Below are 16,141 nucleotides of genomic sequence, written 5' to 3' on the forward strand. Positions count from 1 at the left end.
TTGTCTTTCCTGCCCACCCCCCTGCCACGTTGCCAGCAAGGCATAAATGGGAAACATGGCAGGTCTTTGAGCAGCATGACTTAAAGCCCTCCGCTTCATGGCCGAGACTCACCTCCGCCTTCTGTCCACCCCGAAAGCTGATGCCATCAGAGATGCACGACTGGAATTCGGCAATGGTGTAATACTCCACCTCAACAGAAGGGGGCTCTGGCGGCTTGGGCAGCTGGAACCCCTAAGGCAGAGAAGGGCTCAGTCAGCAAAACCCGCCTATCAGAAGGCGTTTACACCAGCGGGGGGGGGCCACCGGCCTGAGGAAGGATCTGTCGCGGCTCAAGCTGTCTCCCCCAAGAGACTGTTCTCCAGAGCAGACTTTCCACTAATACCTCTGATTCACTTGAAACTCCTCTGCACTATCACAATGATCAGTTAGTAACCGTAATTTCTACCCTGACATCGCTGGAGGTCCAGTTTAGAGATGCTTCAACGGCTAGGTCCCCAAAGGAAAATTAAAAAGCAGAGAGGTTGTTGTAACAAAGCCTGTGCCAACTGCCCTGTGGGAGGAGAGCCACGTCCTTAAGTCGAGGTGAGGGGCCGCAGGGGTGACATCTGGCATCTCTTCGGGGACGGGGAGGGGTGGAAGGGGGCGTGGAGGTGGGAGAGGAGGGCCCCCGGTGGCTCATCGCGATGCTGCCAAATGGTCAGGCAAGCACTGAACAAAACTCGAGACCCTCTGTTCTGTGGGCAGGGTAGAACATGCTGGATTGGTGACACCAATATCTAAGCATGACATTCAAGGACATTTAGAATTTGGCTGTGGCCATCACTTCTGAGCCTTGTTCATTTACTGCACAAACATTATTGTGCGTCTTCTGGGTGCCAGACATCGGTCAAAGGCACTGGGCATTTAACAGTGAACCAAGAGGACAACCCCTTGCCCTCATGAAGCGGACATCCTAGTTTCATCTGGCCTCTCTACTCTGGTCAAAACGGATTTCATGCCGCCCCATTACTTTCAGTAGGTCCCAGTATCATACAAAGGGGTTAAAGCAAAACAAAAAAGTGTGTGGGGGGAGGAGGGAGCGGGTAGGGAGAGGGAAGCCACTGTGGTGTAACAGGAAGACCTCAAAAGACCTCTGCCTTGCAGCTGGACACGTGTGGGCTCCAGTCCCAGCTCGGCAGCTCACCAGCTGTGCGGCCTTGGGCAAAGCCTGTGACCTCTCTGAGTCTCAATTTCCTCGTCCGTAAAACGGGTCATGAGAGGATTACTGAGATATATACATAACTTCTGGTCTAGCCAGGGACACAGGACGAGCTCCACAAATAGAAGCTAGAGCTGACCATTCCTTCCGAAACACCACCCTATTCCTTGGAACCTTCTGCATCCTTCACGGCTCGGCCTGTCCTAATCCTGTCCGTCACAGCCCAGCTGCCTTGGGTCGCAGTGAGCGAAGGGCAGGAGGAAGCTGCTTTTGAGGGCCTTGCCCTGCCCTGATGCCTGGCCCTGCAGGTGTGTGTGTGTGTGAGCAGATGCGGCCCAGGCCCCAGCCCAGCCCTGACCCCCCGCCAGGTGGGATTCAGCCGCGTCTAGCAGCCCCGCATTCGGTCTGTGTGGAAGGACGACCCCGTTCTTGCCAAATTCGAGTCTGTCTGAAAATAATCCGCTGGGACTGAGAGAGAGGGGAGGACAGGAGAACTCATGGTTTAGTCATGGAAAACTCGAGGGGACAATGACATAGGAGCTCCCCTGGGGCTTCTGGCCAGGGCAGGGGTGGTCTCATCCCCACGGGCGTAATCCTCAAAACCGGTTTCCTGACGGCCCGCTCTTCCTGGGACGCTGCTCCCCCCTCTCCAGGGCAGAGGTCACGGATCACGGTGACCCTTACCACTAAGCCCAGCGAGACTGCAGGGACCTTTCTCCACACGGTGTGGCAGGCAGTCCCTCTGACAGCTGACACGGGAAACAGAAACCCTCACATACCCATCCCATACCCTCCTTCCCGCAGCTCTAGGAGACGGCTGCCATTGTCCCCATCTTAGGAGGAAATTAAGGCTCGCGGGTGGTAATGGACTTGCCCAGGGTCTTGCTATTCCTGAGTGTCAGAAGTGGAATATGAATCCACGCCCGGTAGGCTCGAAGCCCCACTCTTTTCCACTGCACCCCGTTGCCCCCGAGGAGAGTTCTCTGTACTAGGGCTTCCGGCCTGCCATCGGCATCACGGCCACCTAAGCCCCGTACCCCAAGTGCCTATCTGCTTCCCCGATGGTCAGCACACCGGGACCCGCACCCCAAGGAGCCAGGGACCCCCGCAAGTTGAGCCTCTCGCTTTCAGCACACACGAGTCCTGGCTATTTACCCCTCCCCGGAGGGTGCTCACCGGGCTGCCCTCTGCCCTCGCAGGCTCTGGCATCCACCGCAACCACTGGCTACTCCTGGGCCAGGAAGGCGGAGCTGAAAGGCTTCCAGGCACACATGAACGGCTGCCCCGTTTCCAGCCCCTGGCAGTGCCCTGGCTGGACACTCGTGCTGGCCAGTCTAAACGTTTATGTCTGCCAGTGGAGTGGCCGGGATGGACTGATTTAGCTTTGGAGTGCACTGCGGTTTTGAATATAAACTGTCCAGTGAGGCCCCTGGGATGGCTGGGATCGCCAGGCTTTCCTCTCTGCCCCTGGCCCCACAAAGCTGGCAGCCTAGCAGGGCCCTGGAAAACCCCTGGACTGACAGGCACTGAAATGAGACCACCAATGAGCTGGGGCCGTTAGGTTGCACCCCCAGAGACAGGAAGAAAACTGGGAGAAGAAATTCAGCGCACGTACCAGGCTCGATTCTCTGCGAGGTGGAGGCCTTGTCCTTAGGTTCGGGGAGCCTAAAACAAGACACATGGCTTCAGAAAGCCCAGCCAGACAATAGGCAACAGTGCTGGAACCTGCCTAACCTAGGTACGGCCACCTCCCGAGCCTGGGACGTTCCTGGTTTTGTCCCACATTCTGGAAGGACCCGTGCTCTCAGGCACTGTAGTTTCTTCACTAGGAAACCACAGACCTCTAAGCTTCCTGGGCTGTGTTTCAGGGGATCCACAAACCCTCTAAAATGATGTGCACATTTCAAAATGTACAAAGAGGCATTCTTCAGGAAAAAGGGTAAGTAGTTCTATCAGATTTTCAAAAGTTAGAGGAGCAGAGACCGTGTCTATTTTTCGCTCACTACCAAATCCTTAGAAGCTGGCACGCTGCCAGGCAAGAGTGGGTGCCCAAGACACACTTCCCGACTGATGTGCCCAAAAGGTTTCAAGCACAAGAGCTAACTTAAAACCAAGTTCAGAACTAAACTAAAAAACAGCTTTCCTCCAGATTTTAAGGATGGCTGGACATAAACAGAAGCTGGTCTCATAACGTAGGACAATTTAACCTTGAACTGAAGATGCTGTTGAGCCAGGGAAGGACAGAGATTTGGAGGGAGCCAGGTAGCGGGTTTCTCTTATAAGCATGGAGGATATCCCTAAAGAATGCCTCTCAGACGGCTTGGGGAGAGGTACAGCCATTCCTCCCAAGTCTTTTAGGCTTCAGGTAACTGGCGGGAGGCTACAGGGAAGGAGGGGAGGAGGGGTAAGGGCGGGAAAGATGTTCTACTGGCTTTCAGTCTGTAAAGCAGCCTTGCGCAGGGGGCCCCATTTCCCAGCCTGGGGGACACACTGATCTGCAAAGGCGGGAATGCCAGTGGCTTACGTACTCCTGTAACTGATCTTCAGTGCAAGAGTTGTGAGGAATTGCCTTGTCCACCCACGATTAGCATGAAACAAGTCCACAGAGTGAGGCCAGGGTTGGGGTCAGTCTAGATCTCCCTGCACCCTGTGGCCGCTTTCCAAAGAGCGGTGCAGGGAGGACGCGGGGGTCAGGGAGGTTCTTACTGATCTGGGCCCTCTGCGGGGCAATCCTGGCCACGGCTGGCGAGCCCTGGGCCAGCTTGGAGACGCTCCGCTCAGGGACGCCCAGGCCACTACTGCCGGTGGCGTTGCAGAGGATGGGCAGGCTGATCTCCTTCTTGGTGACGGGGGCCTCAGGGCCCTCGCCTTCGGCCGGTAGAGTCTCCTTATCCCCTGATGCCTTCTTGTTCAGCAGGTTGCTGATCTCCATGATGTTCCCGATGATCTCCACTGGGCCTGCCAGATTCTTCTTGCGGGCTGGCAGGTCATCCTTGGCTTTCTTCAGGTAAGAGGCTGGCGCCCAGCCCTCTTTGCCCAGGTACCTGCGGGCAGGGGGAAGGGGCGGAACATGGCATCACTCAAGCACGGCTGCCTGACCTCACACCCCACCAGGCTCCGTCTGGCTGGGCCCAGCTGAGCCTTTTCGACCGTGTTCTCCGACACCTGGCAATCCCACTACTCTGGAGGGGAGTGGAACTGAGAGCCGGTGGAAAAGACTTCTAGAACACCAGTTCTTCCTCTCTGTCTCCTTGCTCTCTGCCTGATCCCTCCTGGTGTGGGCTCTCGTGCTCTGCAAAGTCAGGCAAATGTGGGGCGTCAGGATTAGAAGACTCCTCAGATTCGGAGGTGCCCAAAAGGTAGACTCCACAGTAGCCTGCTGCCTCACAACAGAGAGGGCAACGCTAGAGAGAAGATAAGAGCAGGTGTGAATGCAGTGCATTAGCTGGGTGCCCCCTGGCAAAGGGAAGTGTTATCAGAGAGGTGAAGAAGCAGCATAGTAAGAGAAGGTAGGAGCCCCGACTTCTGGTCTCTGGTCCCTTGGACAAGTCTCTACCCTGGAGCTCAATTTTTTTTCTCTTCTGCAGGGGATAGAGTAGCTGCAAAAATTTATCCAGAGGGGCGCCTGGGTGGCTCAGTCCGTTAAGCATCTGCCTTTGGCTCAGGTCATGATCCCAGGGTCCTGGGATCGAGCCCCGCATCGGGCTCCCTGCTCAGCGGGGAGTCTGCTTCTCCCTCTGCCCCTATGCCTGCTCTCTGCACGCGTGCTCTCTCTCTATAATAAATGAATAAAATCTTTAAAAAAAAAAAAGGTAACATTTCAAATTAGGTAGGGTCGAGGTATCAATAACCCACTTGGAGATGACTGATTACTCAATTAGGAAAAGCAAGTGTGATCCTGGCCTCACACCATAGAGCAAAATAAAAAACGCAAGTTGTGAATATTTGCTTAATCTTGGGGGTTGGTCGGGCCTGGTTAGTACTTGGATGGGAGAAAATCTTTCTAAATAGGACTCCAAAAGCCAAAACCATAAATGGAAAGACTAAAAGCACATGACTGGATAAAATGAAAACCTTTGGCATGGCAAAACAAAACCAAAATGAAACAAAACAAAAGCAAAACAAAATCAAAACCCATAAACAAGAGCAAAAGGCAAATGATAGGGCTGGCTTAATTTGAGGTGATTTGATGACTTCTGAAAAGCAGCTTTTTCCTTTTTTCCCCATGGTGTTGAGAGCTTTTCCTCAAGCCCATGAAGAGCTTACTTCCTGGGCCAGCACTTGCTGGCCAATGCCCCTGAGTCTGGGTTGCAGTGTCCCTGTCTGCTCCCTGGGATACATCTGGCTCTTTGGAATGGCTCCTCCATGCCAGATGTCTGACAGTCCCCCCTCTCCTGCCTCCCTGATCTGACCTTGTTGGGTGTTCATTAGGTGAGAGAAAAAGGAACATGAAAGCTAAAGTTTGTATCAGCACGTCTGAGCTTTGCTGGAAAGCTTAGGGAGGAGGTGGCTTCTTATGTTCACACCACTGGAACGTACAGGCAGGCTGTCCCAAGCTCACTGGCCTGGCCCTCGCCCCTGTTTGGGGCTTGGAAGGCAGACATCAGTTAACAAATGGATGGAAGTTAAGGGGCTGGCCTGGCTTCCCAAGGTAATGGGTGCAGAGAGAAGCACAGAAATTTCAGGGGTGGATGGAAACAAAAGATGTAAAGATGCCTAATCTTACAGATGAGTCAAGATGCAAGTCTCAGAAAAGCCAAGCAAGCAGCAGAGGGCCCGAGGTTAGCTGTTGGCAGCATCTGGCCCAGAACCTGGTGCTCCCGCATCTCAGAGAAAAGATGAAGAAGAACCTGCTGGCTGTTGCAGGGGTTTTCCTACGAGAACACTGGGGAGATGGGGAGCAGGGTCTTGTGGGAGTGATGGTCAGGCCTGCTCACTGCCCTGAGTGCTTGCATTTCAAGCCCTGTTGTGCTCCTCTGGTGTTACATGGATAAAATTAGATTCCGGGCAGAGAGATTCAGGGGAATCAGGAGCGGCTGTGTGTGTCTGGGTCCAGCTCTCTCACATCTGCTTCCCAGCTCTGGAGCACGGAACGACTCCAGAGGGAAGCAAACTGGAAAAGGAGGGAGGGAGAGAGAGGGAGGGTATGTGTGTGTGAGGGGAGAGGGGAGAAGACAGGCAGGAAATGAGGATCAACATAGAGCCTGGAATGGTGGGAAATGACATATTTCAGGGGGTGTCTGGCAGCCTTCCTAAGGTGGAATCTTTTCAGGAGGGTTTTCTCAGTTGAAGCTCCCACTGAGAGCTAAAGGGTTAGGCCATGGGGACAAGAGTTGACAAGAAGAGACAGCTTGGAGTGACCTTGTTGGGCATTTTAAGAAACTAAAAGACCCCAGCAGCCTTGTAGATAACCCCCAGGCAAGTGGTTTAGGTTACCAGCCTGCCTTAGAATGTTTGCTGGCCTTCCCATGTTGACTTGTGGTTGCTGGATTTGGGGGTTGGGTCTAGTTTCTTAGAGAACGTGAAAGTCTAGGGGCAGTGGCTTTGGGCAACATATGTGCAGGCACATGGTCCTGTCTCACCCAACAGAGCAGAAAGGGACCGCCCAGCCCTCCTGACTGGTATGCATGGGGCCAAGGGCAGGGGCGGCTACGTCTGGTCAGGTCACATCAAGGCTGAATCCCATGAGGCCAGTGACCTTCACCCAATCTTGACACCATTGTCTGCTGTGGTCCGAGATACTGTCTTATGAGTGTCCACGTCCCTTGTTCAATCCTGTTCCCACTGTGGGAATGGCTCAGAGCTCACATCCTGCCCACAGTGGGTCTGGGCTTCCCAGGTGTGATGGGCTGAGGAGTGGTCCCGAGCCCACAGATGCGGGACTGTCAGAAACTGGGTGAAATCACCACAGCTGAGCCACTTCTAAAGCACCCAGAAACATTTCCTGCAAACAAGGCCCCCCTGGGAGGGTGCTGGCTGGCCTCAGAGCCCCAGGGCAGAGGGGACTGGAGGGCAGGACTTGGTAGGGGAGAGGTGAGTGAAGCCCACAGGCTTGAGTTTGCTTCCAGGACTGCTGAGAAAGCTCCCCACTCCCCTCCCCACACTCTCACATGCGTTTCTCAGCTGGGAAATGTGATTTGGTCCTGCAAGGGGGAGGAGGCCTCTGACCTAGGCCTGGGCTCAGGCCTGGCTTCTGCCCTGGCTCTCTCAACCCCAGGAGCCAGCCCCGCAGAGGGGAACAGCCTGGGCAGAGCCGGCATCTGGGGCCCCCGGTGTTGAGCTGTGGGTAGCAGGGGCTGCCTGCCAGGACCTCAACAAGGCCTGCGGATGCAGGTGCTTCGGGCGGCCTGAGCTACAGAGCGCACCAGGAGGCCAAGGCCGGACACAGAAAACCAAATTCAGATGTGCTGGACCCTCTTGGCAGATGCACGGGTCAGGGATTGCACCATGGCCTGCGAGCTGAGCCACAACTCTGGCTCTGCTTTCCGTGTCCCAGGGGAGAAGCTGCAAGACAAGCGCTCTGGTCGAGCCATTCAGCCGTGCAGAAGCAGCCAAGCCCGGGCTGTGGGCACACAGCCGCCGTCAGCATCTGCCTGCCACCGGAACCCACGGCCCTTCTGCCATTGGCCCTGCTGCTTGGGGCCGGGGCGGGTGGTGGTGGGCAGAGGTAGCTCTTTCTTCTGCTGAGGCTCCTACCTGATGTACCACCAGCCCTCCAAATTCTTCCGGATCACTTCCACAGTGACGCCCTTCTCAAAGCCAATCTCGTCCTTGCTTTGGCTGGTGTAAGGCTGCACAGTGACGTACTTCTCCTCTGTGGGGAGTGAAGCAAGGAGGCGCGGTTATTTGAGGCTGGAGTGCAGGCCATCCTTCCTGTCTTCTCCTCCCCTGGCCTGGCCCTGCTCAGCTGGGCGCCTCACTGCTGCTCCCGGTGTGTGCAGAAGCCAGCGGGGGCCCCGGGCGGCCTGGCTCAGCCCTGACAGTACAGTGCTGGCTCTCCCAGCCTCCCAGCCCACTAACAGCCACTGGGTGCTGGGGCCCGGGGTCCTCAGGGCCCCCAAAGCTCCCCCAGCGGAGGGCACAGCTAGAGGAATCTGCTCCTCGTGGGGCCTGAGGCAGGAAGTCCCTGGGATGTCTGGAGGCCCCCCGGCATGCCCTCCCCTTCCCTGAACATGCCATGCTTCCATCCGTGCCCTAGACTGGTTCTCGGAGTCCCTCTCCCACCTCTACCCCTTAGGTCCTGCCTCTGTCTGACCTTCCGGCAGCTCCAGGGGCACCTCCTTGGTGAAGGCTCCCCTGACCACTAATTCGATCGCCTCATCAGGTCATTTCCCCCAGAGGATTGTGGGGAACACGTGTTCTATGGGAACAGTTACATGTGTTTTAAGACAAGGGTCTGGCGGCCAAAGGATCGATGGCAGCACCGAGTGCAGCCACCAGGCGGGGCCTCCCAGAGTGCCAAGCTAACCGCCCGGCTTGGCAGTGCCCGTGTGCGGAGCTGCCTGCTCCAGGGTCCCCCCCAGGTACTGGGAAGGAGGCGCCCTATGGGAACTCAGGAAAAGCCTGGGAGGACAGGTGTGGGGACAGCTCCAGCTTCCTGGATTCCTTCGGCTTCTCTCCTGCAGGGGCCCCTGCTGCCTCTGCCTGGGCCCTAGCTCAGGCTTCCAGGGAGGTGCTTCTGTGACCCACAGCTGCCGGCCACAGACACCCCGCCTCCTGGGTGGAGAGCCTCCCCAGGGGAACGTTCAGGTCTCAGGAAGGAGCACACATATCCCCACCCTCACCGTCTGGGAGAATGAGGAGCTGAGCTAGACAGAACTGGCCCCCTGGCCACACCTTTTGAGCGGGTCACCCCAAACTCATGCTGGCCCCTCCAGCCTGTGCCCGGCACAACAATGGGGGCTCCAAAGGGACTAGGCAGTGCATCGTTGAAGGGCAAGGCTGTCTGAACAGGGGCACTAAGTGGGAGGCTTTCTAGGAGCTCAAAATAGCAGGAGGCCGGGTTCTCAGATGCCTACCCCCCTCCTCCCAGCTCCCAACTGTGAGGGTAACTCCTGGACGCCTTAGCGGGACCCTGATGGGCGGCCTGGTCTGAGCCTCTGGCAGGAGTGGGGGAGGGGGGCGGCTGCCACCCCAGCCCCCTGCGGCAGGAGGCCCATCTGTTCACACTGGATTACCGGGGTCCCGCCTATAGCCCGGCACTGGGCCAAGGTAGCTGCTCCCTCCGGGGTGGAGGCGGCTTCCCTGCCGGGCTGCAGGGGCCGCGCTGATGGGCCTGGCTGCATCCAAAAGGTCGCCAAAGGCAAAAGTAGGTGACGACCCATGGGAGCCTCCACTATTCCTCAACATGCTCTTCTCAACGGTGAGCTCTTCCCAGAGGCAGGCCTTTCTCACCATCGACTAACTCCTGGAAGCTTTCAGATTCCCCTCCAGCCATGCTGAGGAGAGCTGCCAACACTGCCTGAGAACCTCATCCAGCCAGATTCTGACTCGGGCCTTTGAGAAGTGCAGTGTTCTGCAGGCCAACCCTCAGCGCTCCTGCCTGCTGCTGGTCCCACTCCATTTTCCAGTGGGACACAGTCAATCCTGGCCCGGGCCATGGCCAGAAGGGCAGCGCCAGGCCCCAGGGATCTAGGGTTCTGAGGTTAGGGTGAGGCGAGGCCTGGGCTCCACATTTTGCCTTTGTTCAGCTGGGCTATTTTTAAAAAGCCTGTGGTTCCAGCAGGAAGCCATCATTAAAGTTTTCCTAGGCAAAGTTGCTTTTGCAGGGAAAAATTACAGCCGTTCTCTTAGAAAGATCAGAGGGGCCCTGCCCTGCTGCATGGCAGCGAACAGGGCCTCACCAGGATGTGTGGGCTCAGGCTCCGGAGCCGTCAGGCCCAAACAGCAGCCTCTGCAGTCGCCGGTGTGTGTGCTGAGGACAGAGCACCAAGGGCCACATAGGGGCCCTACTCTCCCTTGACCCTCTCAGGGAGGGCAGAGCCAAGCACCTCTGTCTTACCCAGGAAAGCTGAGCTGCTCCTGCAAAATGCCCTGTGCTTGGTGGCCCTCAGGCTGCCATGAACACAGATGTCTGGGAGTTTATGGTCCCAGGAAGAGGTCTGGCCAGCTCAGAGGTGTGTCCTGCCCCGTCACGGTGCAGGTTCTAGATGATGAGCACTCAGACGGCAACTCTTCCAATCAGTCTGGGTGAGGGCTGACTTTTCTGTCATGGTGGCTTCGGTGGCAGAGGCGTGGCTTACCTCCATGTAGACACGTGCCACGTGGGTCTCAGGTTCCCAGCTCCCAGGTTTCCCTGGACGGAGCAGCAGAGCTGGCCCCTCTAGTGGACCAGGCCACAACCCCACTTGGGGGCAGGGGTGGGGAGTGGGGAGCCAGTATGGAGGATGCCCGGACAAACTGAAATGGTCTCAGGGTGGGGCTGAGCCATTCGGGGTGCTTCGAGTCTCTAGAAGAGACCCTTAGGAATCAAAGTGGAGGAGAGGGGCGCTGTAAGCCCTGGGGGGCACCTCAGGGTTTCTGGGAAGCACTGAGGGGCCGTGGTCACTCTGACGTGCCATCAAAGGAGTTGGTGGCAACTCCGCCCTAGGGAGGGCTGACCAGGCCGCCCACTGGGTGGGTGGGTGGGTGGGTGGCTGGGGGAGGTGGACAGGCCTGTTTTGGTTTTGGAGGCGGGGGCTGGAGAGCCCTGCAGTTTCCAAACCACAGACGCCTCCTCTTTCAAATGCTTTCCCCTCCGTCAGCAGTCTCCCTGGCTCCCCTCCCGGCCCCCACAACCTACCCAACCCCACTGCAAGAGGCCTTTGCTTCCAAAGGCCTAGTTGGCGGAGGGGCTGGGGAGTGGAGGCCCTGGGGAAGCACAGCTTCTCTCTTGTCTAGTTGTATATGACCCACCGCCTGTTTCCCCCCACCAGCTCCGCTGTTAGCAGCGGACTTTCTCCCAGCCAACTTTCTGCAAGTTTGTCTTGGCTGCCTGATTTAACTTAGCCCTGATTTAACTTAGGGCTAAGACTGGGAAATAATGCGTGTTTAGGTATCTTATTGGAGAGAGAGGGAGGGAGGGCAGGAGGGAGAGAAGTTGTGGGCTTGTGTTTGCTTACGTATTTGCATATGTATGGCTGTCTATAGAACTACGCATTTCGCTGGGCATGTGCGTCCATGTGTCGCACTGTGTGTGTACATATGGTGGGGGGGTTACGTATGAGGCCGTATACGAAGCCGTACGTGTACTCGGCCCCCGCTGCAGAGGGGTATGTACATCATGGCCGTGAGCAGCCAGCTGGCACATCTGTGAGCGTAAATGTGTGTGTGAAACGGTCTACATGTGCTTGCATAAGTGGAATTGTGTGTGTGGGCGTGTGAGTGGTGTGTGCGGGCTGGGTGCACGGGTAGGCGCGTTCGTCACTTGTGAGTGGCCGTGAGCTTGTGGAGAGAGTCGTGTGTGGGGCTTGGTGTACGATGGAGTGTGGAGCAGATGCTGGAGGGGATGGGGGGAAGGCCAGACCTTTGTCTCCGCTGTTTTTCCAGGCCAGCATCCCACTCTCCTCTGCTGCCAAGGCTCAGGGCTGCGTCCCAGCCCGGCCCCCCAGCAACGCTGCCCCACCACTCCTAGGTCTAGGGTGCCTCTGCTTTACGTTCAAGCTTGTTCTTGCTGCTTCCATGACTTGGCCTCCTGCCCTGCTCCAGCCCTCAGGGTCCAACCCTTGCTCCACCCTCAGGATAAGCTGGGCTCCCACCACCAGGGCTCTGAACATGACGCCGAGCCAGCCACAGGCGGTGGCCACCTTGGTGTCCAGGCTTGCTGGCCTGGGGCTTGGGGCAGATACCAAAACATGGTCTCAGGGTTGTTGAGGAACAAGCTTTGGGGGTGGGGGTGAGAGTCACGGGGCATCCCTGCTGCGCTAGAACACGCCCTTCCAGCTGTGCTCTCTGCGGGACAGGAGAAATGAGCCCCCGCTGGCTTGTGGGCTCCGGAGACGTTTAGGTGTTCAGAGGCTCACCCCTGAACTCCCTACTTCCCAAGCTCCTAGATGTTGGAAAGGCCCTACACCTACAAATGTCCTGATTTCCGATCAGCCTGGGTGGCAGGCCAGGGGCCTCCCTGGAATCTTCTTGATCGGGGCCCTCACAAAGTGCCAACGCCTAGTGCTGAAGATGCTGGAGGCTCCTGGCTGAACCCGCCGCCGCCTTCAGAGCTGGCTGGGGCCGTGCCCCGGGACCAAGCCGGGACTGGCTTTTGCTCCCTTTCTAATTTCCCTGGAGCTAGCTGGCTGAAGGAGGGGGGCTGTGGGCTGGTCCTGCTTCCCACTCCGTGCCTAAGGAATGGCTAGACCAGCTTCGGCTGAGGGAGCACCTTCTGAGAGGAAGCGGGCAATGAAGGGTGAAGGACGAGCAGGACAGCGCTGCACAGACGGACACACCCCCAATTCTCTTCATCTGAAGCTTCCAGGGCAAATGCGGCCTTTCTTAGTCCAGCTGCCCCCACAATCACGTTGTGGGTCCCATGACCCCCACCCGCCAGATGCTGGCAGAAGCCAGAGCCACCCCCAATTCCCAGGCAGCCCCCTGTGCCCTCCTCCCCGACGGCCCCCAGCCGCAGAATGTGAGAGAAAGTCTGGCTGCCGAATCCGGGTGAGGAGGCCACAGGGAAGAGAGGAGCAGAGCTCAGAGAGGAGGCAGGGCGTTAGCGCGTGAGCGAGAGGGACAGAGGCGGCAGCTGCGGGTCAAGAGAAGCCGGCTCCCACAGTCACCTCGGCTGTGCTGCCTGTTGACCATCCCGCCCAGGGTCCACCGGCGATCCAGACGCCGCAGATGGGCCTTGCGTCTCTTGGATACTGGTGTGGGAGATGGCAATGGAACACGCGGCCGACGGAACCGGCGGAGAGAATGGAGATGAGGATGAGATGGGGCAGGGGAGGGATGGCGGGAGGGAAGGTTCATACTCCCAGGTCCTCATCACAGGGACCCAGCGGCACGCACCTGCCGGACGGGGGCAGATCTGCCCGGTGACACCACCAGCACCAGGGGAAAGGCTATGGTTTATACCCGTGAGCCTAGGAGGGGCTGAGAACTTCGAATCCTAGCACCTGAGAGGTGAAAAGGGTCCTTGGCCCCAGCCTGGCACAGGGACGGCCCTCCAGGCAGTCGTGGGGCCCAGCACAGGGCCTGGCACGCGGCCGGTAGCTAGGAAATGTTGTGGAGTGAAATGCACACAGGGATGGATGCCATGGGCCTTGATTCTGCTCCTTCACTGCACACTGCCCGCTGGATCTGCAACAACAGGGGACCCGCCCCCCAGCTTCTCAGTGCTGCAGACCCCCCCGTCTAGCCCCCCGTCTCTGCGGTGGCATCCTGTGCTGCTCCTCTGGTTGCTGTGGCCCAGCTCCACCAGCCCTCTGCCTTCCTCTGGGCTGCCCCGGTGGAATGGACCCCAGACCGGGGCAGCACCCCCGGGGCCCCCACCTCCTGGCACTGCAGAAACTGGGTGGCAGGTTGCCCAAGTATAGGGGAGGGAGGCCAGCAGTCAGAGTCAAGGGAAAACTGTCCAGACACACCTGAGCCAAGCCTCCTGGGAAGTATTTGCTTCCCTTGAGGGAGGAGCAGTGTCTTGTTTGACCTGCCTCTTGTAAGCAGGAGGCCTGGACAAAAAGTTGGAGGTATGCATTCAGGTGAGGTCTCACTGCCAGGTTACTGTGTCACCTGGGGCAGGCTTCTGTCCTTCTCTAAGCCTGTTCCCTCATCTGTCACGGGGGTTGACACCACCTGCCCAGGCATGGGAGGGGACAAGGGACTCAACAGGCTCTGGAAAATAAATGAGATCCTGTCTGAGGCCAGACTGGGAAGGACTCTGACAGCTGACCTCCCGGGCAGGTGTGTTCTGTGGTTTCCCTGGGGGTGGAGGAGTTCGGCTGATGCCCGGGCCGGGGGCCCCCTTAGCCATAAGTGGTCTCTCTCTAGTTTCAACCACGTACGAGGACTATCTTGCTGAAGCCTCACAAAAGCTCTGAGCTGTCGGCACCATCTCCACATTAGAAACAGGAAGCCAGAGACGCAGGGGTGTTAAGAAACCCTCTGAGTAACACACCTAAGTGTCGGGGGAGCACACAGATCTAGATGGTCTGGCTCTGGAGCCCAGACTCTTGGCCGGATGATGTTCTTCCTCCTTGACTCTGCGCCCCCTAGCCCACCAGCAAGGGAAAAGGCCCCAACAAGAGGCTGGTGCTGATGCAAAGCCCACCAGGGAGGAAGTTTCCAGGGCATGGGGGCACCGGCAGAGACCTGGGTTCCGGGTCTGCCTCTGCCACAAACTGACCCGGAGGCTCTGGGGAGGTGACACCTATCCGGACCTCTCAGAGGCAATGGATCGAGTGCTTCACAAAAGCACCTTGCCAGTGTTGGGCGTGGCCCCCATCATCATCAGTGGGTAAGAGGGTCTTCAACCTCCACCCCAGTCCTCCTACCTCCTACTGCTAACCTCTCAGAAGAATACGAGCAGATACCAGAATGTCTGATAACAGAAATTAACCAAAACAGCCAACTGTCTCTTCTTTCCAAAGCAAGGAAACACGAGTCCTTCGGGGAGATTTGATGGGATGGCAAAAGGCCTGGAGGAGAGATGGAGGTGGGTAGAGAGAGACTGGTGGACACACCACAGAGATGCTGGGGCCTTGGGCTGGGAGACTGAGCCCCGAGCCCTCCTGTCCAGCGGGGTGGAGATGCCCAAGATAGGATGATGAAATTCCCAGCTGCCCAAACACTGCTGGGGGGGTGGGTGGGGGGAGACTGGCACACACACACAAACCTGCACTGGCCGCCTGATTCTTTCTCCAGCAAGGTCCAAGTCCTCTACAACCTGCTACTGCTTGTTCTCTGCAAAGCCCTCTCTTCAAGCCAGACAGGCTTCTGTGCACACACACCTCTCCAGCCTACTCTGTCCTGTCCTCTGTCTCCTGACATCTCTGCTCTGACAATCTTAGCATAGCCTTTTCAGGAGGGGCTCCGATTACACACACACACACGCACACATACCCCTCAGAGTTGCTTACAAGCAGAATGCTTCATGGACAGCCCTAGGGCGCAGTGGTGAAGAGCACTGGGCCAAGGAAGCTGACCGAGGCTCAAGCCTTACGAGGACAAGCATGTAGCTAACCGTCTGGAAGCCTCAGTTCCTGCATCTGGAAAAAGGGGATGATAACAGGGCCTCCTAGGGTGGTGGGGAAGGCCTTTAAAGTACGAGGCCACACACCTGGGAGTGAATAAGACCTCACCCTATATCCTAGGGATTGTTATTCCTGAGAGAGCCCGGGGTGACCCCAGCATGTGGAAGTGGGTAGGAGGAGCTAAGGGGCTAAAATCCTCCACCACTGCAGAGACCCAGAGGTGAGATTGGGTGCAGGCCCAGCCCCAGGGCTCTGGAGCAGCCAGGAAGGACCGAGCCCCCAGCCTGAACATGCAAACCCTTCCGGATGGAGCCTGGTCCCTGGAAACCTGTCAGGCAACAGGGGCTGCAGCACCAGTCAAGGGACTGAAATAAAACATTTCCACGGGCAGCAGGGTGGGGTTCCAACCGCCCACAGTAACTGACGTTCAGGGGAAGGCGGAAGAGGGAGCTGGCGCTTTGCTTGGCAGGCTGCTTATTCTGGCCTGGGCAGCATGGAAGGGAGGGTGTGTGTGTGTGTGGGGGGGGGCAGTAACAGGCCTGGAGGTGGCCTGAGCCCTGGGTGACAGGCCTCCATCGCCCTGGCTCTCAGATGTGCCCGTTTGGACCATCCCTACTGACCGTTAGGGCAAGCGTTCCTGCCAGGACATGGGGGGGGTTTGGCAGTTACTAGGAGCAGGCAGCCAGGAACTGGAGGTGGCTCAGGAAGCCTGCTCTGGCGAATACCAGAGTCCACAGACAGGCTGACCAGGCCAGTGCTGGCCCGGCGGTGGGGGGGGGGGGG

The 16,141-nt window shown here is 57.7% G+C and overlaps 1 protein-coding gene across 1 annotated transcript in view; it reads right to left on the bottom strand.

The window, feature by feature from the left end:
* Positions 1-16,141, bottom strand: part of SH3PXD2A (SH3 and PX domains 2A) — a 237,123-nt gene that overhangs the window by 11,558 nt on the left and 209,424 nt on the right. Inside the window, 5 exon segments of the mRNA XM_044916140.1 lie at positions 113-232; positions 2,815-2,864; positions 3,906-4,243; positions 7,896-8,013; positions 12,950-13,033. Coding sequence (XP_044772075.1) covers positions 113-232; positions 2,815-2,864; positions 3,906-4,243; positions 7,896-8,013; positions 12,950-13,033 — 710 coding nt within the window.

This window comes from Neomonachus schauinslandi, chromosome 6 (genome assembly GCF_002201575.2).
Source record: "Neomonachus schauinslandi chromosome 6, ASM220157v2, whole genome shotgun sequence".
NCBI lineage: Eukaryota > Metazoa > Chordata > Mammalia > Carnivora > Phocidae > Neomonachus > Neomonachus schauinslandi.